This window comes from Hetaerina americana, unplaced genomic scaffold, assembly GCF_022747635.1.
Source record: "Hetaerina americana unplaced genomic scaffold, ioHetAmer1.1.p SCAF_4, whole genome shotgun sequence".
Taxonomy (NCBI): domain Eukaryota; kingdom Metazoa; phylum Arthropoda; class Insecta; order Odonata; family Calopterygidae; genus Hetaerina; species Hetaerina americana.
The window spans coordinates 58136238-58157916 of NW_027286985.1; the positions used below are offsets into that span (position 1 = coordinate 58136238).

A 21679-nucleotide genomic window follows, 5' to 3' on the forward strand; every position below is an offset into this window, starting at 1 on the left:
TTTTTAAATTTTCAAATATATTCTATCCCACGCAGCTAAAGTTGTTCCATGATCATCAACAAAAGGATAGAGAGTAGGGCTGATTAGTTAGGGTTTAGGAAGAGGAGAAGTATGCATGATACCATTGCTGAGATGAGGTCACTAATCGAGAGGAATATATAATACAATCAGGACGTATTTGCCCGTTTCATAGATTTTGAAAAAGTGTTTCATAGAGTGAATTGGGAAAAACTAATGAGTATACACCAGAAAATAGGAATAGATTGGAAGGAAAGGAGACTAATCCGCAACCAGTACATGTCTCAGACTGCTCAAGTACGAGTGGGGAACAGGGAGTCCGGATGGGCAGTGTTAGGAAGAGGTGTAAGGCAGGGTTGCCCATTATCGCCATTGCTGTTCAACCTGTATGTAGAGGAAATCATTAAAGAGGCATGGGAAGAACTGGAGGTAGGAATGAAGGTGGGCGGGGAATTCGTAAAATCAGTTAGGTTTGCTGATGACCAAGCTTTAGTTTGTCAGTCAGCCAAGGGGCTGCAAGCATTACTTAGTGAAGTGGAAATTCAGTGCGACAGATATGGGATGAGAATCAATATTAATAAAACAAAGGTTATGCCATTTTCTAATAAGAAAAAGGCTAAGCTTAACGTTAAAATTGGAGGACAAAAAGTAGAGCAGGTAGAACAGTTTACATATCTCGGAAGTGTTTTGGACCAACATGGTCAAAGTAGTAGGGATATAAGGAGAAGAATTGCGCTATGCAAAGAGGCTTTCACAAGAAGGAGGGAGTTGATGACAGGGACACTGAGTAAGGATATTAAGAAAAGACTTGTAAAAATTTTGATATGGAGTGTAGCTATGTATGGCATGGAAACATGGCCATTGGCACAGGAAGAGAGACATAGATTGGAGGCTTTTGAAATGTGGGTGTGGAGAAGAATGGAGAAGGTAAAATGGACAGAGAAGAAAACAAACGAGGAAGTACTTGTTATGATGGGTGAAAAGAGTGGTTTGTTGGGAGAAATCCTATGGAGGCAGGAAAAATGGATGAAGGGCGTATTGACCGGTAGTGGGATGCTGAGAACTGTAATAGAGGGGAGAATGTTAGGCAAACAAGGAAAGGGAAGGAACAGGAGAGGGATGTTGGACTGGATGAAGGGAGGAAGAAAGTACTCAGAAATGAAGAGGGACCTGATGTAGAGTAGGTTGCTGGATTTTGCATTTTCTTAGGAGTCACCAAATATTTATTTGGTAGTTGTGTCCATCCAAAAACCTACCTGAACCGTTAGACTACCTTATAATAGTTCTTAATAGTAAAACATGCCAACATTAACTTCAATTTAGAAGATCCAAAATGGATTTTACCAAGCAAATATTGACTAGTCAATACAGTGAACATTAGATCCTGTGATATTCAGTTTAATCATTAAGGTTACTACCCACAGAATGGAGCTAGCATTACTGTGGGAAGAATATCAGTCACCACTGTGCTGCATTCATTTATTTATTAAAGAATGCTCCAGCTTAAAAGTGTCATTGAAGTATTTTTCATGAGCGGGTGCATACATATATTTACATTTTGATAGTACCATGCTGAATCTGAATCACCATGAGTCAATTACTTTGATTTATAAACAATTGACCTTATTCTAATAAAATGTTAGGTAAAACATAAGTGCAACTGGATTTGCACAGTGGAAAACAGCCTCTAAATTATAAATAACTGAAATAACCATACTGATAAAAAACTTCTTAATAAAGGGGCTGTGAGGAATTTTTTATTATATATGCAGCAAAGCCCTAGTTGAAATATCAAAAAGGGAATGGAAGAATAATGGCTGGAATGGATAATCGTCCAAAGAACACTTGAGCTTTCAATATAAAGGTTCTAAAAGATGTGAATGGTACAGTAAGATATATGAAAGATAGGTATCAGTACTTATTTGAGCTGAAAAAAATGGAAGTATAAAAGTTAACCAAAATATGGAAAGAATACTTCTAATGACATTCTATTACGTAAGTTGTCAGATATACTAATAGTTGAGGCAATAAATCGAAAGATATTGTGGAATTTAGACTCCGATCAAAGAGCAGTAATTAAAGTGGGGAACAAGTTGAGCTGAGTTTTTCATGGGAAGAGGAGACTAGGATAGTTTACCTGCAATGCCTATGAAGCTTAACTCTGAAGTACAGCTAGCACAATTCTTAAAGGAAAAGAAGAGAGTGACCACTGAAGGGAGAAAAGAAAAAAACATCAGGTGTGGGGATGGCATGTTGTATTGGTAGAACATGTGAGAGAATCTAGAACATATGTCTAAATAGAAGGTGAATATCAGCTAAGAGTAAACCATAAGCAGTGGGAGATGAAAAGGCATCATATCTGAATGTTAAAGGGAATCAACCTAAAAAAGTGAATGAAATCATTTAAATAGGGCATTTAACAGAGGTCATGGGCTGGAGAGGCTGAAATGAGATTGATTCAAAAGGTATTATAAAAAATCTAGCCAGAAATAAATAAGAAAATAGACCGTACGGTACTATACCTAAAGTTCATTTAATTTGTTTGTGAAATTATTGAAATTCATATGGGATGGCAAAGTTTTGGAATATAAATTTTGAGAAGAATGTTATTCAAAAAATGGCTTGATAGGGCTGGAGAGGAAACAGCAGACAAGTAAATGTATTGGGCATGTAGCTACTGAGAAGGGAATGCTTCATTAGAGGACAAGTTAAAGACAAGAATGAGCAGATAAATTACTGTGACATTTTGAATTGAATTAAACACTTTGATACGGAGGATAAAGAGCTGAGGGAAGTGGGTGGAAGATGCACTAGCAAACTTCTGGAATGGTTGATCAAAGCTTGTTTAAAATCCTATAAATCTCTACCTACTACCTTCAGGCAAGGGAGCAGAGCATTGGACTGGATTTTTCAGGTCCAGGTTCGATTCCAGTGGATGCCTTAGGGCTGCGGTTAGCTTCACCCAAGCTATGTGATTTTCCTGGTACCAGGAGGAGGTATTTTCCAGGAATACACACAGCAATGGAAAGGAATTGCTCACCCTAGTTTGTGAATTTGATTAATATGAGGCAAGTTCTTCTCTGCGCTATTAAGCCAAGCTTCAGGTTGATAACTGTGGTTCTACATAATACCTTTAGGTAAACAAGATTGGTTAACACAATACCCACCTTCCACACTTAGTGATTACTCACATCCCTAAATATTATGCAAAAACTCAATATTTAACATATTTTTAATGGTTTAATCTCTGTGAAATTTGGAGTTTTACAATTCAAAATAGACGTTTTACTGTGGGAAAACAATCAAAATTTTACCCAAGGATGATAAAATTTGTACGTGATACTAGAATTATTTTGTGTTATGGTGCACATTAGCACAATAAGAATAATTTTTAACAAGCCTGCATTCACCTAAGTCCACCCTCAGGATGTCAAGCCTTAGCTCTGCTCCCAGTGTTGTGATTGTAAGGTTTACGACTGGCTTGTAAATTCATATATTGCTGTTCTTCTTCCCCAAGGCAAAGTAGAAAATCATGTGATGCAATTATCACTATATATTTAATTATGGAGTAGTAGTAGTATTTAAGGGAGGCGACTGACAGCTGAGGTCATTTACGCCATAGGGGATGGACAGGAAAGGATCAAGGGTGGAGAGAAATCCAGCATTGGCATTAGCATACTCTTTACGAAAGGCACCAAGGGGTCCACAGCTTAATGTCCCATCCAACGGACGGTGTACTCACTCAAAGTGCCCTCCACAAAGAACCTCAAGTAGGGATCGAGATACCTCTGAAAAATATTCAACACCAGGATTTGAACCCGGGCCCTCTGGGTGGGAAGCCAGTATCATAGCCCCCGCACCATCTCGATCCTCTTAATTATGGATGCTGCATTTATAAAATATAATAAATAAATTTATAAGAAATATATTTTTTCTTTCAGTTATATTGCATTCTAACAGAGTAAAATAGTACATATGAAATTACAGTTTACATTGAGATGGCATGATGCACGTTAAATTTACTTATCTCCAATTGTCACCATCTTTTATGCCTAAGAGAGCATTATAATCAGCCGGTAACCTGAAATAATGTTCAAAAAGTATTACTTTCTTTGACTTAAATGAAAAGTATGAATCTTTCCAAGGTAAGATGCCTGATGGCGGTAGCTTTTTACTTTCAGCCTTAGTAAAATAAAATTTCATTGGAAGTCCAATGATATTGGAAAATATTGCTATATATTCATCAGTCTCCGAGTTGTGATACAACCTAAGGGGGAACATTGCCACCGCCTTATGAAGGACTGAAATAAAACCAATAAATGAGATGTAATATACTAGAAATTCTGTATCACTCCTTATCATCGAATCAGCAGTGTCAGCATGATCAGAAATATTTCCTAACGTCCAAGGGTATAAGTAATACAATTTGGCAATACCGATACTTAAGAAGAATACCAGACCAATTGTGGAAAATCTTCGACTATAGACAACATAATTATCGACGGATGACTTGTAAATCAACGCGAACTCTTTAGGAACTTGGTCACCATGTTTAATTAATTGTTCCTTGTTAGATGGAAATTGGGATGAGAAATAAAATTTAGAAGCACCAGGTTCCGAACTAGTTCTTTTCTTAATATGGAAATGTGAGGAAGAATACTTGAAACTTTGTAAGCACCAACAGTTCATCTCAAACGCTGATGCGGCCACTTCACATTCCAACAACAATGCCTGTTTATTAGCATGCACTGATGTTTGAGCAAAACGATATAAGTTACGGTTCAACACCTTTTTAAGTAGCATGATTGCTGAGCCTGAAAATTAAATTCGTCCGTGTCAAATAATTATTGACTGGCACAATGTAACAAACATTAGGCAGTAATACCTTATTATATTTGAGAATCACGCGCGGGATTAGTAACCTCGTAACTCGGCTTCCGTCGTTTTACTCTCACTAAAACTTTTGAAAGAGAAACTTAGATTAATAACTATTGGGCAATCTCTAATCTGTACACTTCATCTAATGACTGTCCATTTACTTTCAATACGATTTGGTTTAATTAGCATATAAAAATCTCCAGCAAAGAAAATTCTCGTAGTGTTTCAAGTTCGCCCATTACTGACTCCCCAGAGTATTCTTCATGCAACATCACGTACACGTTTTGTATCGTTTTTGTTTTTTAATGTAAGAAACTTAAGACGTGAAACTTGGAAGCGTGATGAATTCACCCGGAAACTCTTAGAGTTATAAAACCCCCCGATAGCAGAGCTGTACTGTTGTGTCTGATTGAGGGTAGGCAGTTCAATATCAGAAAATAGTGAACAACGGTTTTGAATGTAGACTAAATAGACTGCCATTTATAAACTTTTTATAATACACACCTATCCATTCCTTCAATAATGCTTGTTATTTAAATGTCTTCCACCAAGACCATTTTTCATGCAATTCTGAAATGAATGTGGGTAACTTGGAGTTCAAATATGTTAGTACAGAGGCTGTCAAAACGTGTATAATTTTTTCCAATACGTCATCTAGATGTGGACTCCAAAAACGTTCCATGTTTTATGAGTATATATAGCTAAGTTTTTATTTTCCTGGAAGTATTTTGAATACATTTGACCAATAGTAAAGCATTTCTGATAATCTTTCTCAAGACTTAATTTTTGGATCAGTATTCTAGTTATGGAATTTTTGTATTATTGTCCAAAGATATATTCTGACTGGTTTAAATTTGTATTCCAAATGGGTTTTTTCTTGTACACCAAATATGAATTGTTTCCTTATGAATTTGAACTTAATTTTGAGGGTCATTTCCAGAACCACATTGTTCTACTCTTTAATTTAGAAGCGGTTTTTTCAAATCAATATATCATTTGGAATTATTTACATCCAGTTATTTTGCTTAAAGTATGGAATGCCACCCTGTGAAAATTGGGTTCAGAATTGATAGCAAAAAAACTTTTAAAGAAACATCTCCCAAAGCTACTATTAAAGTTAGTAAGCTAGGCATCCTCTTTCTCTGAAGGTAGTATCCAGAACCATTATTGGCATCTTAAGTTGCAAGCCATTTAGCACCTGCTAATTTGAAGGATACTTTAACAAATATTGGAATTGGATGATGCTCCCTTTCAATATTACCATATAGTGGCAACAGAGCAAAATGAACTTGTAATGAGCTTTGTCCTCAATTAAGTTTGACAATAGAATTACCACAGTCAGTGGGCATACTGATGGGGCAATTACATTCAGGTTAACCATTATCCAAATTCCTGATCTAAATGGTCATATGGTGAAAATGGGGTTGTGGTAGGCCAGAGATAGGGTGTTGGACTACTGACTGGAGGGCCCAGGTTCAACTCTCACGCAAGCCTTGCCGGGCATCCTCAGCTCCACCCAAGCTACATACGTGATTTTTTGGGTACCAGATCTTCCTGGGAATCCATAACTAGCACAGGGAAAGGCACTGGCCCCCCTACCGTGATGTGTGAATTACACACACTGTTGGGTTTAGTACTGGATGAAATCTACCATCACCTATCAAACCAACCTTCCGGTTGATTACTGTGTTTATGGTTTATGGTAAAAATGAGGAATTTCTTGGGGGGGACACCACTAGCACTGTATTTCCATCAGCTCCATTTTGTTCCTACAGGTGCAATCCAATGCCATTTAAAAATAAGAATTCAAATTGTATGAAGCAAAGTAAGTAAATATTCGTATGGTTTATCGACATGGTTGATTGATTCTGCATAATATATGTTGCTTGGTGACTAAACCTACTTCTATACATGTATCTAACCCTATCAAGATAAAGTGAACTGAATTTACCACATGGAATATTATACTTTACAATTTGCATTTGAAAAAATATGTTAGATGATATTTTACAACTACAGGAGCAACATTTTTAGGAAAATAAATAATTTGGAAATTGTATGCTTTATGAAATTTTTATAAAATTCAACTTTGGAAATGAATTAAAAAGTATGCCAACTTGCATACACCTGTATCAATTTTAAATGGCAATTCAACCTTACTATTTCCATTGGCAATAGCAATCATCTCAGTCCAATGGTTCTCACTAAGCATGGGAAGTGGAAGCTACATACCCTTGAATTGTTGTCATCATTCACAGCATCACCTGCCTATTCTGCGATTTCATTTACATTATTTCATCATGAACTGCATAGTTGGGGAGAAGTGGTAGAATTTACCTTATTTTCAATGGTGTTGTCTCCATGATAGGCAGTTCTTTTAGAGGTGAATGGATCTGCAGTTCCCACAAGTTTTGGTTCTTGCTCCATTTGCCAACAGTCCCTTATTTGCCAATAGCTCATCTCTGTCTCTGAGAGCAGTACGCTGTAGACTTGTTGCTGCCATTGCAATTGTCCCTTCCTTCTTCTTTGTCTTCCATGTGATGCTTAGGCATCCAGTGTGTTTATTTTTTAGATAGTCTACTGTAAAATTACCTTCTTCCTATAAACATGGATACATGCACACAAACAGAGGTAAGGCTTCTTTGGTAGTCACCTCACAAAATCCTTGCAAAGTGAAAGTAACAGCAGCAGCATAGAAGACAAACAAACTAATTAGGATTGGGACTTGGAATATAATGAAAATGTTAAGAGTAGGAAAATCATGAAATATAAAGTGAGAAATGGAGAGGTGAGGTAAAGGTATTTTAAGGGCTATGCGACATATGATAGAAGAATTTCAGAGATAACTGAAAAGATAGTGATGGAGAAAAATGTATATGGTGGAGGGAAAGAGAGCTAGTGAGGGGTGGAAGAAACAATGATGGAAAAGGTTGGAAGAAGCAAGGCCAAGCAACAGAGAGAATATTATTAATGGAAGTAAAAGCTGAAGCAACTAGCTTGGTCATTGTTCAGGTCTACAGTCTACCTAACAATCATTAGGGGGAAGAAGTCAACAGGGTATATGATCACTTAGAGGACTCGATTTCGGGTGTTCCTGGAAAAAAAACATCTGATAGAAGTGGCGAATCGGAATGCGGCGGTAGTTGAAGGAAGAGATGGTAGTTGGGTAGTGGATTATGGTTTAGGTCCAAGGATGGCTGTGGGGAGAATGCAATAGTTTTGCAGGAGACAGGGCTCAATCATAATGAACAGTTTGTCTAAACACCACAACACAGGTATACATGTAAAATACCCAGGGATTCAAAAATATATCAATATGGTTAGGGATAGAATTTGGAACAGTGTGATTAATAAACAGTTTCCCCAGAGAAAATGAGGATTCTGATGATAATATAGTAATAATTATGTGTAACATCAGATTTAAAAGGATACAATGGGAGATGGTGTAAGAAATGGAATGTAGAAACATTAACAAGAACCACAAGAAAAGAATATCAGTATCCTTGAGAGAAAATCCTGAGTTAGGAAAGGGAGATGGACACTGGAAGAAAAATGGGAGCATATAAAAAAAGTGATATCTACTGATGAAATGATTAGAAAAATAGACAAGAGAAGGAAATGGAAGATTATAAACACAGAGTTAGGTAGAAGGAAGTGTAAAGGGTTGAATTACAAACTAAGATGGAGAAAAAATTTATTGAGAGAAGCATGGGGAAAGATTTGAAAAATTTATGAAGGAAGGGTGAAACTAGTGCACCATAAGGATACTACTACTTGTTGTGACGCGGTATTTAATTCATATATAAATTTTCCCCGATACCGCGAGACAAGGGAGGCCGCGACTCTACTTGTTTTGAGGGCGCCAGGCTAGCCGCATGGCTAGCCGCAGAGTCACGCCGCTGGCTGTCACCTGGCCCATCACACTCCTCGTCCCAGGGGAGGGCTCGCTCACCTTTTATGTGCCCCGGGGTGGGCAGCGGCTCTTCAGCTGAAATCACGAGGGACGCTAGGAGGCGCATAAAAATGGACTCCGACGAGTAAACTTCATAAGAACTATTTATTATCACAAGAAAAGGTGTGGGCGCTCCCAAGCAAACATGACGCGCGGTGCCGACGCCTGCTGGGCCACGATGTTGGGTGGCCGCTCGGCTGCAGCCGAAGATGGCCGCCTCGCTGTCGACTGCTGGCTCCCGATGTTCCGGTCGGGGCCTGCGGGGGGCCCACACGGCGAGGTCGGTTGCTGGCACGCGCACCCCCGGTGTTCGCAGGCTGTCGGTGACTCGACGATGATAGCACACGACCTTCTCTCTCGGGCATCTCACAACGAACTCTCCTTACCACGTGTTGGCCGGCACTCTCCGGGCGCGGCGCGCTCCGCTCTTCTTTTTTTCTTACATACATTGTCGGCGCCCACAGATAGCGCCCCGCCGTTCTACGGCTCGCGAGAGGGGCGCGCGTATTCGAACTGGGCAAGTGACGCTGCGCCAAGCACAACGTCACATTGTGTAAATTAAGGTGAGAGCACTATCAGGAAGTAAGAAGAGAAAAACCATGAAAACAAATAAATAGACCTGAGGAAAATTATTAATATAACCCATGAATATTTAAGAGAGATGGAAGGATTATACAGAGGGACTATATGGTAAAGAAATTAGGCCGTTAAGCTTAGATAGAGAAAGATATTATAATTTAGATGAAGGTAGCTTAGAGCCATGTGAACTTGATAGTGAGATAGAAAGGATATAAAGGGATTTGAAATCAAATAAGGCTGTGGAGTGGACAAAATTCCCATGGAACTACTAAGGGGTTCAGGAAAACGTGTGAGCAAGAGTTTTTATGGACTAATATGTCGTATTTATGAGGGAGGAATTTAACCATCAGATCAGTGTTAGTCCCCATAAAAAAAAGGAAATTGAAGTCATATAAAATGGCTACTACCCAATAAGTTTGATTTTGCATGCTATTAAAGTGTTTCTCCGGGTCATCAATAAGAAGATGGAGAGCAGGGGAAATAATTACTTGGAGGATTACTTGGATTGGTTTGGATTCAGAAAGGGGAGAAATGTGCGAGATTCCATAGAAGTAAAAATATTAATAATAAAAAGGAACATCAAGGACAATCAGGTAGAATCTGTTTGTTTCATAGATTTTTTGAAGAAATTTGATACAGTGAATTAGGAAATGTATAGCATAAAATGGGAGTAGATTGGAGGGATAGGAGGCTTATCTGTAACCTGTAAATATCGCGTGTAGAAGTAGAACACGCTTATTGAACAGAATGGAGGTGGGAAGGAAGTATGTAGTGTTGAAGGGCTTATTTTAGTGCTTGACAAAAAAGGACCCTGGAATTAGCTTGCATTTGGCTATATAAATCCTTCCAACCTCCTTGGACTTTATCTTTGTCATTAGCTGACATCTTCCTTTGCTATTTCATCAACAACCAAACATCCATAATATACACACATCTGTTTACCCTCGACCCTCCCCCAATATATCCTCTTCTTGCGATCTTACAATCAGTTGCTCTACATACTCTGATGAAGGTGGCTGGGACCACCAAAATATTTGGTGAAAGTATTTTTTATTGCATACTTTTATAATATTTTCTCATTAAGAGTTTACTTAAACATTAAAAACACATTTAGAGGACACTCACAGATTTGAGTGAGCTTTACTTAATTTTTATTGATCATATGACGTTAATCAGTTGGATAAAATTTATGCCCAAGAGGGATTGTAGTCTAGGGTGGCTCAAGAGGGGTGAGAGAGATGCAGGTAGTGGATAGGAACGGGCAGAGAGAGGGAAGGGTGAGTGTGAGGAAGAGAGGAGATTGGGGTTTGATGGAACAATAATTAAAATCAGCTCATTCCTCAGCTGAAGACATGAACACTTGGCGCGTCACCAATAATTTACATTCAAATTGTAATAAAACTACATATCTGCTATTTAACATGAATTCTCGGCAATAGACTATATCTAATGTTTAACAGAGTTTAAACAAGTTCACCCAGCGATTATATTATTTCATCCAGCACCGTGTTGCCGATATTTTTAGCCGAAATAAGTCAACTGATGCGTCATTGAAATTGTACAAGAGACCTCCAACGTTACCACCGAGAGGAAAAGAGAGAAATAGAGTTTAAACTGTTTATATTTCACCCACGTTAGCGCCACATTAACACTTCTGTCCGTCGTCCCGCAACGGGCTCATGTTTTATTTCAGAAGCGTTTGACTCATTCTTTTCCTTGTTTTGGTCAGCATGCGCATTACTGAAGTATTTCAGAATATTTCAGGATAAAGAGATCAGCACAATATTGCTAAAGTAACTCTGGATATTTCAAGATAAATAAAAAAATGTGCATATCCAGCGATAAAATTGGCGGTTTTAATATGGACAGAGTATTTTAATTAATAGGACATTTTCAGCGTTGCTAACTGGGCTACCAGAAAATTTGCAACTTGCTATTTAAAAAATATGCATTTTAATTTATTTGATCGGTTAAATAAAAGTAATTATTTAATATAACCCGGATTTGTACTACATTCACTTTGAAATGGCCTTTGGCGGAATAAACATACAGCGCTATCAGCGGTTGAGTTTTCACTATGGGAGCTGTGTCGTTAACATCCTTTCGAAGTTAGCCTTACCTTTTCATCTGGCATCACAACGCAGAGCAGCAAAGGCACATGCAATAACACTTCCAGTGCGGCAACTCTTCGAGCGCGAATCCTTTGTTTATTTCGATAGCAAAATTTCAAAATTACCAGAATTTATGTTGATGAATAACCATACTTTAGTTTTCTAGTACCGTGTAAGTCTGTAAGAAATATTATTTAGCTTGCGATCGTAATAACAAGTATTTGTTATGTATCCAATTCAGAAATCTGCACATAACATTATAAATTTCCTCCATCATGGTTGTAAAGCAGGTACACCCTTATTTTGTCCAACCACTATATAATTTATACATTGCTATTTGTGTTTATGTAGTCCATGTCAACACATTGATTCGATTTACTGTTTCTAGTCAGGTACTGCTCCGCTGCTGTTATACCCAAAGAAACTAAATGGGATTTAATCGGAGCTGTTGTCGTCGAAAGGAAACCTGTGGTTGCCAAGGAAATGGAAGACATAGAGAAGAGATTTTCATCTCTCTTACAGCAGCTGGAGTTTGAGAAGAGTTTGAAGTGTGATCATGAAATTACGGATGAAATGGAAAAGTAAGATGAAAGTTGTTTTTTAAATTTATTATTTAATATTTTATGCATACTTAACCTGTTTGAGTGAATCCATAAGTATGCATTTCTCTAACAGTTATTTTGCGCATCAACGTGAAGAGGGAGATGCTTAAAACATAACGATCTTATTGATGTGTAACAGAAATTTTCCTGGGCACCAGAATGCAAGAAAAATTTGAAATGTGAACTTGCGAAAGTTGCGGACGAGTTGAAAAAGTAAGGTGGAAGTATTTCAGCCTTATGTCATATTCATCATATACATACATTAAATAAGCATCACGTATTTTGACTAATATTCATCTGGATTTATTCTGAGCATCATTGTGGTAGGGAAATGCTATAAGAAGACATTGTTACAGCTGTAGAGTGGAATTTTAGTAGGCATCCTTAAAAAAACAGAGGGAGAGACTTTTTGTTTGTTCATCAAAGAAATTTGCCCCTCCGGCATTTGGGCATTGGCAAGACCTTTTCCCCTAAACAAGGAACCACTTCTCATGATTCCCTTCTTTAAGATATGTATCAGTAAAAAAAGTTAATTTTTTCGGTGATAATTAAAGTCGTGTAATTAACCTGAAGGTTGGTTTGGTAGATGAAAGCTCTCACTTCATACCAGATCTCGAATAACATGTGAAATTCGGAAATAGGATTCGTTGTCCAGGTCTTTTCCCTGTGCTGCCCGTGGTTGCCCAGGGAGAAACGGTAGCCGGAAAATCACACAAAGTGGGTGAAGCTGTAGATGCCAAGATGCATCTCTCAGAACCTGGGCCGTCCGGTCAGTAGTATACTACCTTCATGGATTATCGCGCCCTGAATCTGAATGAAAAACATGTATATAGTGACAGTGGAAGCACAGGAGGAGAGAGTTAGGGAAAGTCTTTATCATCTTTATTCCCCTACACTCGACCTTTTTTAGTTATGATCAAAATATTCTAAGATCGAAATTTGTCCGACTAAAGAGCGATTTGCAGAGCACAAAATGGTCTCAAAGCAAAGGTTTCATTATTAGATATAAAGACCCCAGAGGAGACAGATACCTATTTTTTTTTTAATTCCAACAAATCCGAGATGGTTGCTGAAAACATTTAAGCTGCAGAATAAGAATATCTGCTTGTTAGATCATGTAAGACATTGCCATATTTTGAACTTACTGCTTTTAAAACTGGAGACTTTTATTTGTATATTGGATAGGTGATCAAGGATGATGGCTTGGAGAGGTCAAGGGCAAAAAAATAAATAAAACAGTGAAATGTTCAAAAATTTCAAACCTTCTAGCCCAAGAACATACTTCAAAAACGTACAACAGGGACATTGGTTTCATTGGGTTAAATGAGTAAACTCTTTTTAGGGGCCAACAGCACCACTGGTTAGAGGATCAAATCAGGCAATTTTTACTTAGTGAATCTTCCAGATATTGTTGCCATGCCTTGTAATTTCAGTTTCTGCGAGGTCGAGTATTAATTCAATGAGTTATGTTATTTGCAGTTTTTACAATTCAAGCATTCTTTGGTTTATCATGGCTTTATTATTTTAGATGTGCGTGTAGTTTAACATTGCCTGACTGACTAATTCATCAGGTAACTAAATTTTAAGCTGTATGCGTACCACCTGTTACTTGCCAAACCAGAAGTGACCAAAAGTTGAGATTTTGGTTGAGAGTTGAGTATGTATAAAGCTTGCTTTATGTTTGAGAGTAAATTTTTTTGTGAGGACCAACCTAAGATTTTTAAGCCCAGAAATTATAAAAAGACCCAAAATTGACACATTTTACCTCACAATTAAATCATGTTTTTGACTTGTTAACAACATAAGTCTCATTATTCCAAACATTTAAATAATAACAGTTCCATAAAAAAACAAGATTTGAAACTTCATTGTTTCGTTAATGTCCAAATATTAGCACTAATCAGTATGAAGGATGTGATTTGGTGTTCAACTTGCTCAAAAACCATAGAAAATTAATTTTAATTGTTGCAAAATTATTTTTGATCAGTTTTTGGGCTCTTAATGATTTTTGAGAGATTACAGCATCTGTAACCAGCTGCATCAGCATGAAACCCTTTTGAAATGAGGTGAGAGGTTTTAAAGAATGGTTTCACTTGGGTAAAATGTGGGAATTCAGTCAAAAAATAATTATTCTATAAGATAGTACTTATGGATGGTTTGACCATACCCTTTAAGTATAAAATAGAGCCGTAATTAATTTTAATCACTCATGATACAGGCAGGAAGCAGAACTCATTAAGAAGGGGGTTATTAAAGACATAGATTTGGATGCAGTTGTTAAACAAACTGCTCAAGACTTCAGGGACATGTGTTCTGAAGAGCTGGCAAAATTCAAATTTGCCCCAAGGACTACAGGTAAGTGCTGCTTTACAATGGTATCTCAATACCTTCCAGTAATTTGAATGTGCAGAGGGAAGAGTTTTTAGAATAACTGCGTTTTATTCTATAAATTATGACTCCAATCCTGTTCTTGCCGGATCAGAGTATCTCTCTCTCTCCATAGTCAATTTTCTGAATTGGGTTAAAAATTGGCAACATTTTTGGGAACAGATTAGAAATCACTCAGTTCCTTTAAACTTAACCCAAACCAAAGTGGTTTCATTATTTTACCATGCATGTATTTTTTGTGCTTAGTCATGCATTGCACATAATCCCTATCTATTCCTCTCTCTGTTGAATTTGTATGAGTTTTATATTTTGTAATTTTCATTATCCTTTAGTATATAGACATCATGGTCTTGTTCAAATTTACCGATTCCAAATGGATCCCAAGTTATATGCTCTTAAGCTTTCCTCTCTGTATTTAAGTTAATTTTGCTTTTCTTTGATTTGTCATAAATCAAATAATGGATATGTGGTTGCAATATCTCATATCTACTGTACTTCTGAGTATTGGAATTTCCTTTCTTGGTAACTTTAAAGTATTAAAAAAAGAATGATTTTCTCTACATCCACAAACCACAGTTATCTACTTGAATGTTGATTTAAAAATTGAAGATAGATCTTGCTGACTGCTATGCCCAATGGCATTTGAAATCCACACATCAGGATGGGAAAGCCCATTACTTTCCTTGGAGTGTTTGGTACCCCAAACATCTCGCAACCTGATTGAAGCTGAGGGTGCTCAGAGGCATCCACAGGAGTAAAATCCGGCTCCAGTCAGTAGTCCAATGCTCTAGCCATTGGACAACCATGGTACTACCATGACTGCATTCAACTCTACATATATCAGTGCAAATAATGATATAATTGCTAAGGCGACTGAAGTCATTAAAGGTTCATCAAATCCGAGAGAGATTATTCAGAGGATTAATATAATAGTGTAGTTTATGAAAATCAGCCAAAAAGCATCTAACAGTGATATTGATGGCGTGGAAAGTTATGCTTATGAATAAAATATATCTCATGAAATGTAAGAATGAGAAAGAATGAAAAGTTTAAGATGTAGGTAGTGTATGTAACAAAATGTTCAAGTTCATGGAAAAGTTACTTATTAGTTGTTGTGCGTATGGTTTAACCTATGTTTGCAAACTTAAGGTATGCTGGGTAAATAGAAGAATTCAATATCTGAACCTCTGTTTAAAGTGAAGGGGATCAAGATAGAGTGCAATAATTGTTGAACAAAAAGTTTTGAGAATAGTGAGGAAAAATTTTGGTTAAGTGTTGGCTAAATGAGTGCAGAAAGTAGCACTGAACTAAATCTGGGGTGTGCAATGAGGTATTAAGCTCGATATAGAATCATTTACAGAACAAAAGCTTATAGCTTGGTGAAGGCAAGTTAAAAAAAAGCATCCCTTTTAAGTTATTTCGAGGGACCTGCTAAATTTTCCTCCCTACTGCTCTGCCCTTTGATAAATCTTTCCTCTCTTTCACATTCATGCATAGTTTCAAGTATGCTTTTCTGTCTATGAGAACCCTAATATTCCCAGTCTTGAGATACTTTTTCACCACATTCACTCCTAAATATCCCATTCCTTGCTATCCAATCAAATCAAATGAAAAATTTTCAAAAATCTTGTACTCTTCCTTCATGTATCTGTTTGATGAATTGACTCATTTAAATGCTCTAATCAAAACCAAACTCGCTCGGGTCATCCTTTCATAAATAATATCTAATGCCATTGCATCCAACCCACATTCTTTAATATCCCGCTCATTCTTCCTACTAACTTCCCATTCTTACCAATAATATTGAAAACCTAATGCATATAGGATTTAATGGATTTTTCCCTACTCTAGAATACCCAAGTTTCACTTCCATATAATATGAGGTGGGACTACTATTTTATATGCTGCTATTTCAATCTCTCTCCTTATTCCTCTCCTGATTTTTTGTATAGATGATAACTTCCAAGTTCACCACCAGAGTAATGGTAGATCCATTAATACTGTTGATTATTTCCAAAATTATGCACCATTCATTGATATTTTAGTGTAATATTTTATATTTAATTAGTGGTATGCCTTTGATCTTCCATCGTTGCTGTTCTTCCACAGAGGATGACAAGAGGAAGGATCTGAAATCCCTCAACAGGCATCTGGATGGTCACTTGTTGCTATTCATTGAACATCAATTAGGAGACAAATTTCACTGGATTGTTCCTCAGGCTGCACACAGAGATGGAGAAGCATTACATGAGGTATTAAGAGAGGTGTTGGGTGAACATTTATTCATAATTTTTAGTTAATTACCTTCATGCAGGAAGAGTAAGGACATATACTTCTTTCTTTGGTTTTAATAATTGAGCCTCTTTGTATTTTTGGCTGATGAATTAATTGTATCATCAAATGCTTCAATGGGATGATGGGTTGACCTCCAGATATAGGTTTGCTGCAAAGGAATTAGGTTTACTCAATGAATAAACAGTTGTGGATGATTAGTGGCAGTACTCAAGAGGATCAGAAAACCATCCTATAAATTCAATGGAAGCCTAAAAAGGTGTCAGGATAAGGGGATAGGCTATCACCTAACTAAAGACTTACAATAAAATTGCATTGCCCTAATGGAAAACATTACTGGGTCTGCGTTCAGGCATCTTTGCATCCAGTTTTGTTAGAAGATTAGAATAGTACTCTTCAGTTATTTAAAATAGTCAATCAACAGAATTCCTTTTGCATCCCAAAAAACTGACTGTGGAATTCTTAGCCATCAAAATACCCCTTCAAGAAATGAGAGGCAATGACTGCTCCTTCATAATCTGCTTTGACTCTTCGAGGTAACTAAAATCCATTTTTGCTTCTCTTCTACCCATCATTTAGTCTGGGAGATACATGCTAGACTTGTATTCCTTCATCAGAGGGGTAACAAAGTATCACGCAGTATAACAAAGTAAACACGCAGGAATTGCTGGAAATGAAAAGCTGACGCTGTGGCGACAGGAGCACTAAACATACACAAAACTGATATTCGTTGGTGCCAGTGGACGATCTCAAGGTAGCAGTGTGCAACTCAGTCTTAAAGTGATGGTGGGATGCATAGCTTATTGTCACGAATAATATGCTCCTGGGGATAAAGTCAGTGGCATCGGCGTGGCCTCAACCGTTAGGAAGAGCCATGGGAAAGAGGTAGCGATCAAATGCCTTAGGATAGGGCATTGCACCCTCTCACTCTTCTAAGTCTTCATGGAAGTAAAGCAACAATCTTGCTGCAAAGAGTGTGACTTGCCACTGACAGTGAATCATATCCGGACCCAATGTGAGAAATACGAGAGAGCAAGAGAGACTTTTAAAATAAGGGATGATCTAAGTAATATTTTAGGATGTGACCCTAAATCATTATATAGAGTTTTAGCCTTTCTAAGGGAAACTGGCCCAAAAGGAAAACTATAGTTGTGTTATTCTTTTTTAGGTTTTTGGTTTTAAATATTTATATTTTATTGACTTATCTAAATATTAATAGGGTATTGAGGTTGTAAACCTTTTGACAGTGGTTCAAAATGACCATAACTGTCTAGACATCCCAAAAAATAAAACTATTACAACTTCTACTAGGGACAGTGGCTTTCAAATAATTAAATCTCGAAAGCTGGTACTCAAGAAACTTGAAGAAGCATAGGACCTCACCTGATTAGGTAGATTGAATGATCGTTGCTTGCTGGACCAGTGAGCACACTCCTGATTGTCACCAATCGTTATAAAATACAGGACTACTCCTGCTTAGGTACTTAATCTTGAAGATGATGGCATAGTCTGCAATCAAACCATTAATGCTCTTCAATACTATTTAGTGTGAAACCTGAGAAATCCTAATATAGCTGTTCACATGGAACACCCTATGTTCCCTCCTTTTGTCTCCTCCCATGCTTTGGCCTTATTTCCAGGGGCATGTAATGTCCTATGATGTTTCCAACATTAAATATGTTATGTTCAAACCTCTTCAGAGTACTAGTGGAGTAGAAAAAAGGTCTATTTTACCGAAAGGTCATGTTTTACTGGATTTGACTAGTTTTTACTGTTTGAAAAAACTTCCCAAATCCTATGGTTTCAGTGGGGAAAATCAGGAAAAAGTCTGGAATTATTCAATTGGTACAAAAATTAGAAATTAATTGGGAAAAAAGCCAATATTTTTGAAAAGATTGGAATTAAATATCAGTATCTGGAATTCCTGATGATTATAATACATGGCCAGTTGTTATGTGAACAGGTGGTGTTAGACATAGGTCATATGAAATTCATAGTGTATGCTGAAACCCAGGGAGTAACTGAAGCTATAAGCTGGACCAACTTCTGTGATATCAATGGCATAAAGAGAGTTGAGAGATGATTTATAAGGACCTAATAAGATTCCAAACACTTAAAAAATATTTTATTCAGAAACAACAGAAAAAGGGTTATGAGTGGGAATATAAGAAATAAGTGGGTACCCTGCATGTGTCCTCTTTTTCTTTTGGCGTTATGGCTTAAATTCACTTTTGTTTCAGACAGCAATGAGGGCTCTTGAAGAAAACTGTGGTCAGCAGCTTAAAGTGAGGATGTTGGGACGTGCCCCTTGGGGCTTCTACAAGTACAAATATCCAAAAGATGTACGAAATAATGGAGTTGAAGGTGCAAAGGTAATATATATATATATAAGGATTTTATTTGCTATTACATCATAACATTTTCACTACAGAGTAGAGTATTTGAAATCGTGCAGGTGCAGATGGTATGCATGGTGAAAGGGAACCCTCTGCCTTATCCATGAGTGACTAAATATATCAAGAAGTTAATAGGGCTGTTATTATGCATACCCACTGCAATGGTTCCCAACTGTGTATGGAAGGTGTGGAACAAAGTTAGTGAGATAGCAAAATGTTTGTGTTGATTGCTGCTACTATTGATTGGTTGATCTACGAGCTGTCTTTTCACCTAAAGGGAAAGAACCTACATTTAGTCAGTTGTCAAATGGCGTCTGTCAACCAGTCACAAAACAAAATTAGTAAGAAGTTAAGCTGATCCAGGTAAGGTAGTTTTTTTGTGGGTGATGTACTTCATTTTAAGTTGACTATTGGCTGAATCAAATATTGTTTTAGGTGTATTAGAATATTTAAAAAATTGAACTGGAGAAACATGATGCTTTTATATGAAATACTTGTTACATAAAATACTTGTCACTTTGAATTATGGAAATGTTCAATGCCATTTTGTCTTTTGGAAAACTTCAAAGTAAACAATATGCTTTTATTTGTCATGGGAGCAGAATAGTGCGAGTTTTTTCCTGCTTTTCCGAGAAAAGTATTCATATTCTGGGGGAAAAACAAATTCATCTTAGCTTCCAGCCAAACTTCATTTTTGTCTAATTTAGTTTGCATTTAGAGCTGTGCTGTAACCTATTTTCTGAGTTTTATGTTCAATGAGTGGTTATTCTTTTGATTAATATCTCAAAACTGGAATTCTTAATCTTAGTTTAAAAAGATGCTGTTGTAGGGAAGACAAATTTTAAATCCTTTCAAAATAGAGGCAAGACTGTGTCTAATTTGCTAAATATTTGCTTGGTTAAAGGCAATTGCCTGGGACAAAAATGAAAAATACATAACATCTGTAAATGAACTTTGGGAGTCTAAATTAGTCTCCCTATTATTACTTTCATGTGTTTCTAAATAAATGATGTTTATCAGATGGTGTTGCAGTTGCAGTAGCAGATATGGAAATTTATTGAGCTGTTTTAGGATTCATGCCATGACATTTTTTGTAGAGCATGAAAAATATTTTAAACAAAGGTATAATCAGTTATTAGAAGGTTGTAAACACCTTAGGAGATACTCCGATGATAATCAGGATCTGAGGGGCAGATTGAAAGGGAAAATCCCGGCCTGGAAAATCTAAGAAGAAACTCATAAACATTTCAAGAAACACAGATTTTTGAAAATATGCTATATAGAATCTTAAATAAAGAGTAAGAGAGTACTACCATGCTATTAGTATCATGCATCTCATAAAACTATGTTTCTTAGACCTTTACCTTCATAGGGATATCCTGGGGAAGCCAGGGATGATATGTAATACAATGCTTGTGCATTGCTTTTTTCTTTCCAGTTAGTGCAACATTTCGATTGCCCTCTTGCCATTTTTATAGACTAATGTTTTCCTCTCCTTGATTTATTTTTATAATTTCATGAAAACGCTTCTCTTTGCAGGTATTTTTCTTCAAGGCTACTCACATTTCAGGCCAAGTACAGCTAGTTCCTGGCCGTAATAAGGATTTCAAGTGGCTGGCCAGCAATAATGTGTTTGACATCAAGCCGTATGAGTATTCCGACAGCATCTCACAGTTCATGTTGAGCTGTAGAAGATAATTATTTAAAAAAATTTAATTAGTAAAATTTTAAAAATCTTTATTTATTATCGCTGTTGTTTTATTTGTCATTAATCAATTAATGCTGATATGTCTATTGTAGAAAACAAACGAGGAAGTGCTTGGTAATTGGGCAAAGAGAGGGGTTTGTTGGGAGCAATCCTATGGAGGCAGGAAAAATGGCTGAAAGGGGTATTGACCGGCAGTGGGATGTTGAAGACTTATTGAGGGGAGAATGTTAGGCAAACGAGGAAAGGGAAGGAACAGGATAGGGATGTTGGACGGGATGAAGGGAGGAAGAAAGTACTCAGAGCTGAAGAGGGACCTGATGTAAAGTAGGATGCTGTGTTTTTCCAGGGGTCACAAAAAATTTAATTAGTAATTATGTCCATCCAAAAACCTACCTTAACCAGTAGATTACCTAATAATAATGTCTATTGTGTTAAAATCCTGTGGACATTTAATGCCAAATTTCATAATTCAAAATGCTTATGATAGGGGATCTGGAAAAAGTGAGAATTTCTTTCACGAAGTTAAGTAAGTCGCAATATGCTTTACAATTTTTTTATAAATAACATCAGTAATCAGATAAAATGTAATGACATCCTAAACCAATGAATTAAGAAAAGGTAACTGAAAAAATCCTACTTGCCAGTGAGTACTTACTGCTCATTGGTTAACATGAAACAGTATTTATTTTCTAATCTGTTTGGTAGCAGTGATCTGTATACTTTGGAGAAATTCCTGCACCAAGTTAAGGTTGACT

The 21679-nt window shown here is 36.9% G+C and overlaps 1 protein-coding gene and 1 long non-coding RNA gene across 4 annotated transcripts; one reads left to right on the forward strand and one right to left on the reverse strand.

The window, feature by feature from the left end:
- Positions 1 to 4819: 4819 nt before the first annotated feature.
- On the reverse strand, positions 4820 to 5171 carry LOC139692186 (uncharacterized). Its single transcript, XR_011701718.1, has 3 exons — positions 5058 to 5171; positions 4904 to 4978; positions 4820 to 4832 (listed from the first exon to the last, which is right to left on the reverse strand). It is a non-coding gene; the product is annotated as an uncharacterized lncRNA (long non-coding RNA).
- Positions 5172 to 11573: 6402 nt separating this feature from the next.
- Positions 11574 to 20963, forward strand: mRpL46 (mitochondrial ribosomal protein L46). Of its 3 annotated transcripts, none has more exons than XM_071590034.1 (6): positions 11574 to 11828; positions 11927 to 12119; positions 14359 to 14495; positions 16638 to 16780; positions 19061 to 19192; positions 20756 to 20963. In XM_071590034.1, the coding sequence occupies exons 1-6, from the start codon at positions 11765 to 11767 to the stop codon at positions 20912 to 20914; spliced, it is 828 nt and encodes a 275-aa protein (XP_071446135.1). In that variant the 5' UTR covers positions 11574 to 11764; the 3' UTR covers positions 20915 to 20963. The 3 variants fall into 3 exon arrangements, with proteins under 3 accessions (XP_071446135.1, XP_071446136.1, XP_071446137.1); XM_071590035.1 differs by lacking the exon at positions 20756 to 20963 and adding an exon at positions 19276 to 19625; XM_071590036.1 differs by having other exon boundaries at positions 11577 to 11710.
- Positions 20964 to 21679: the final 716 nt, after the last annotated feature.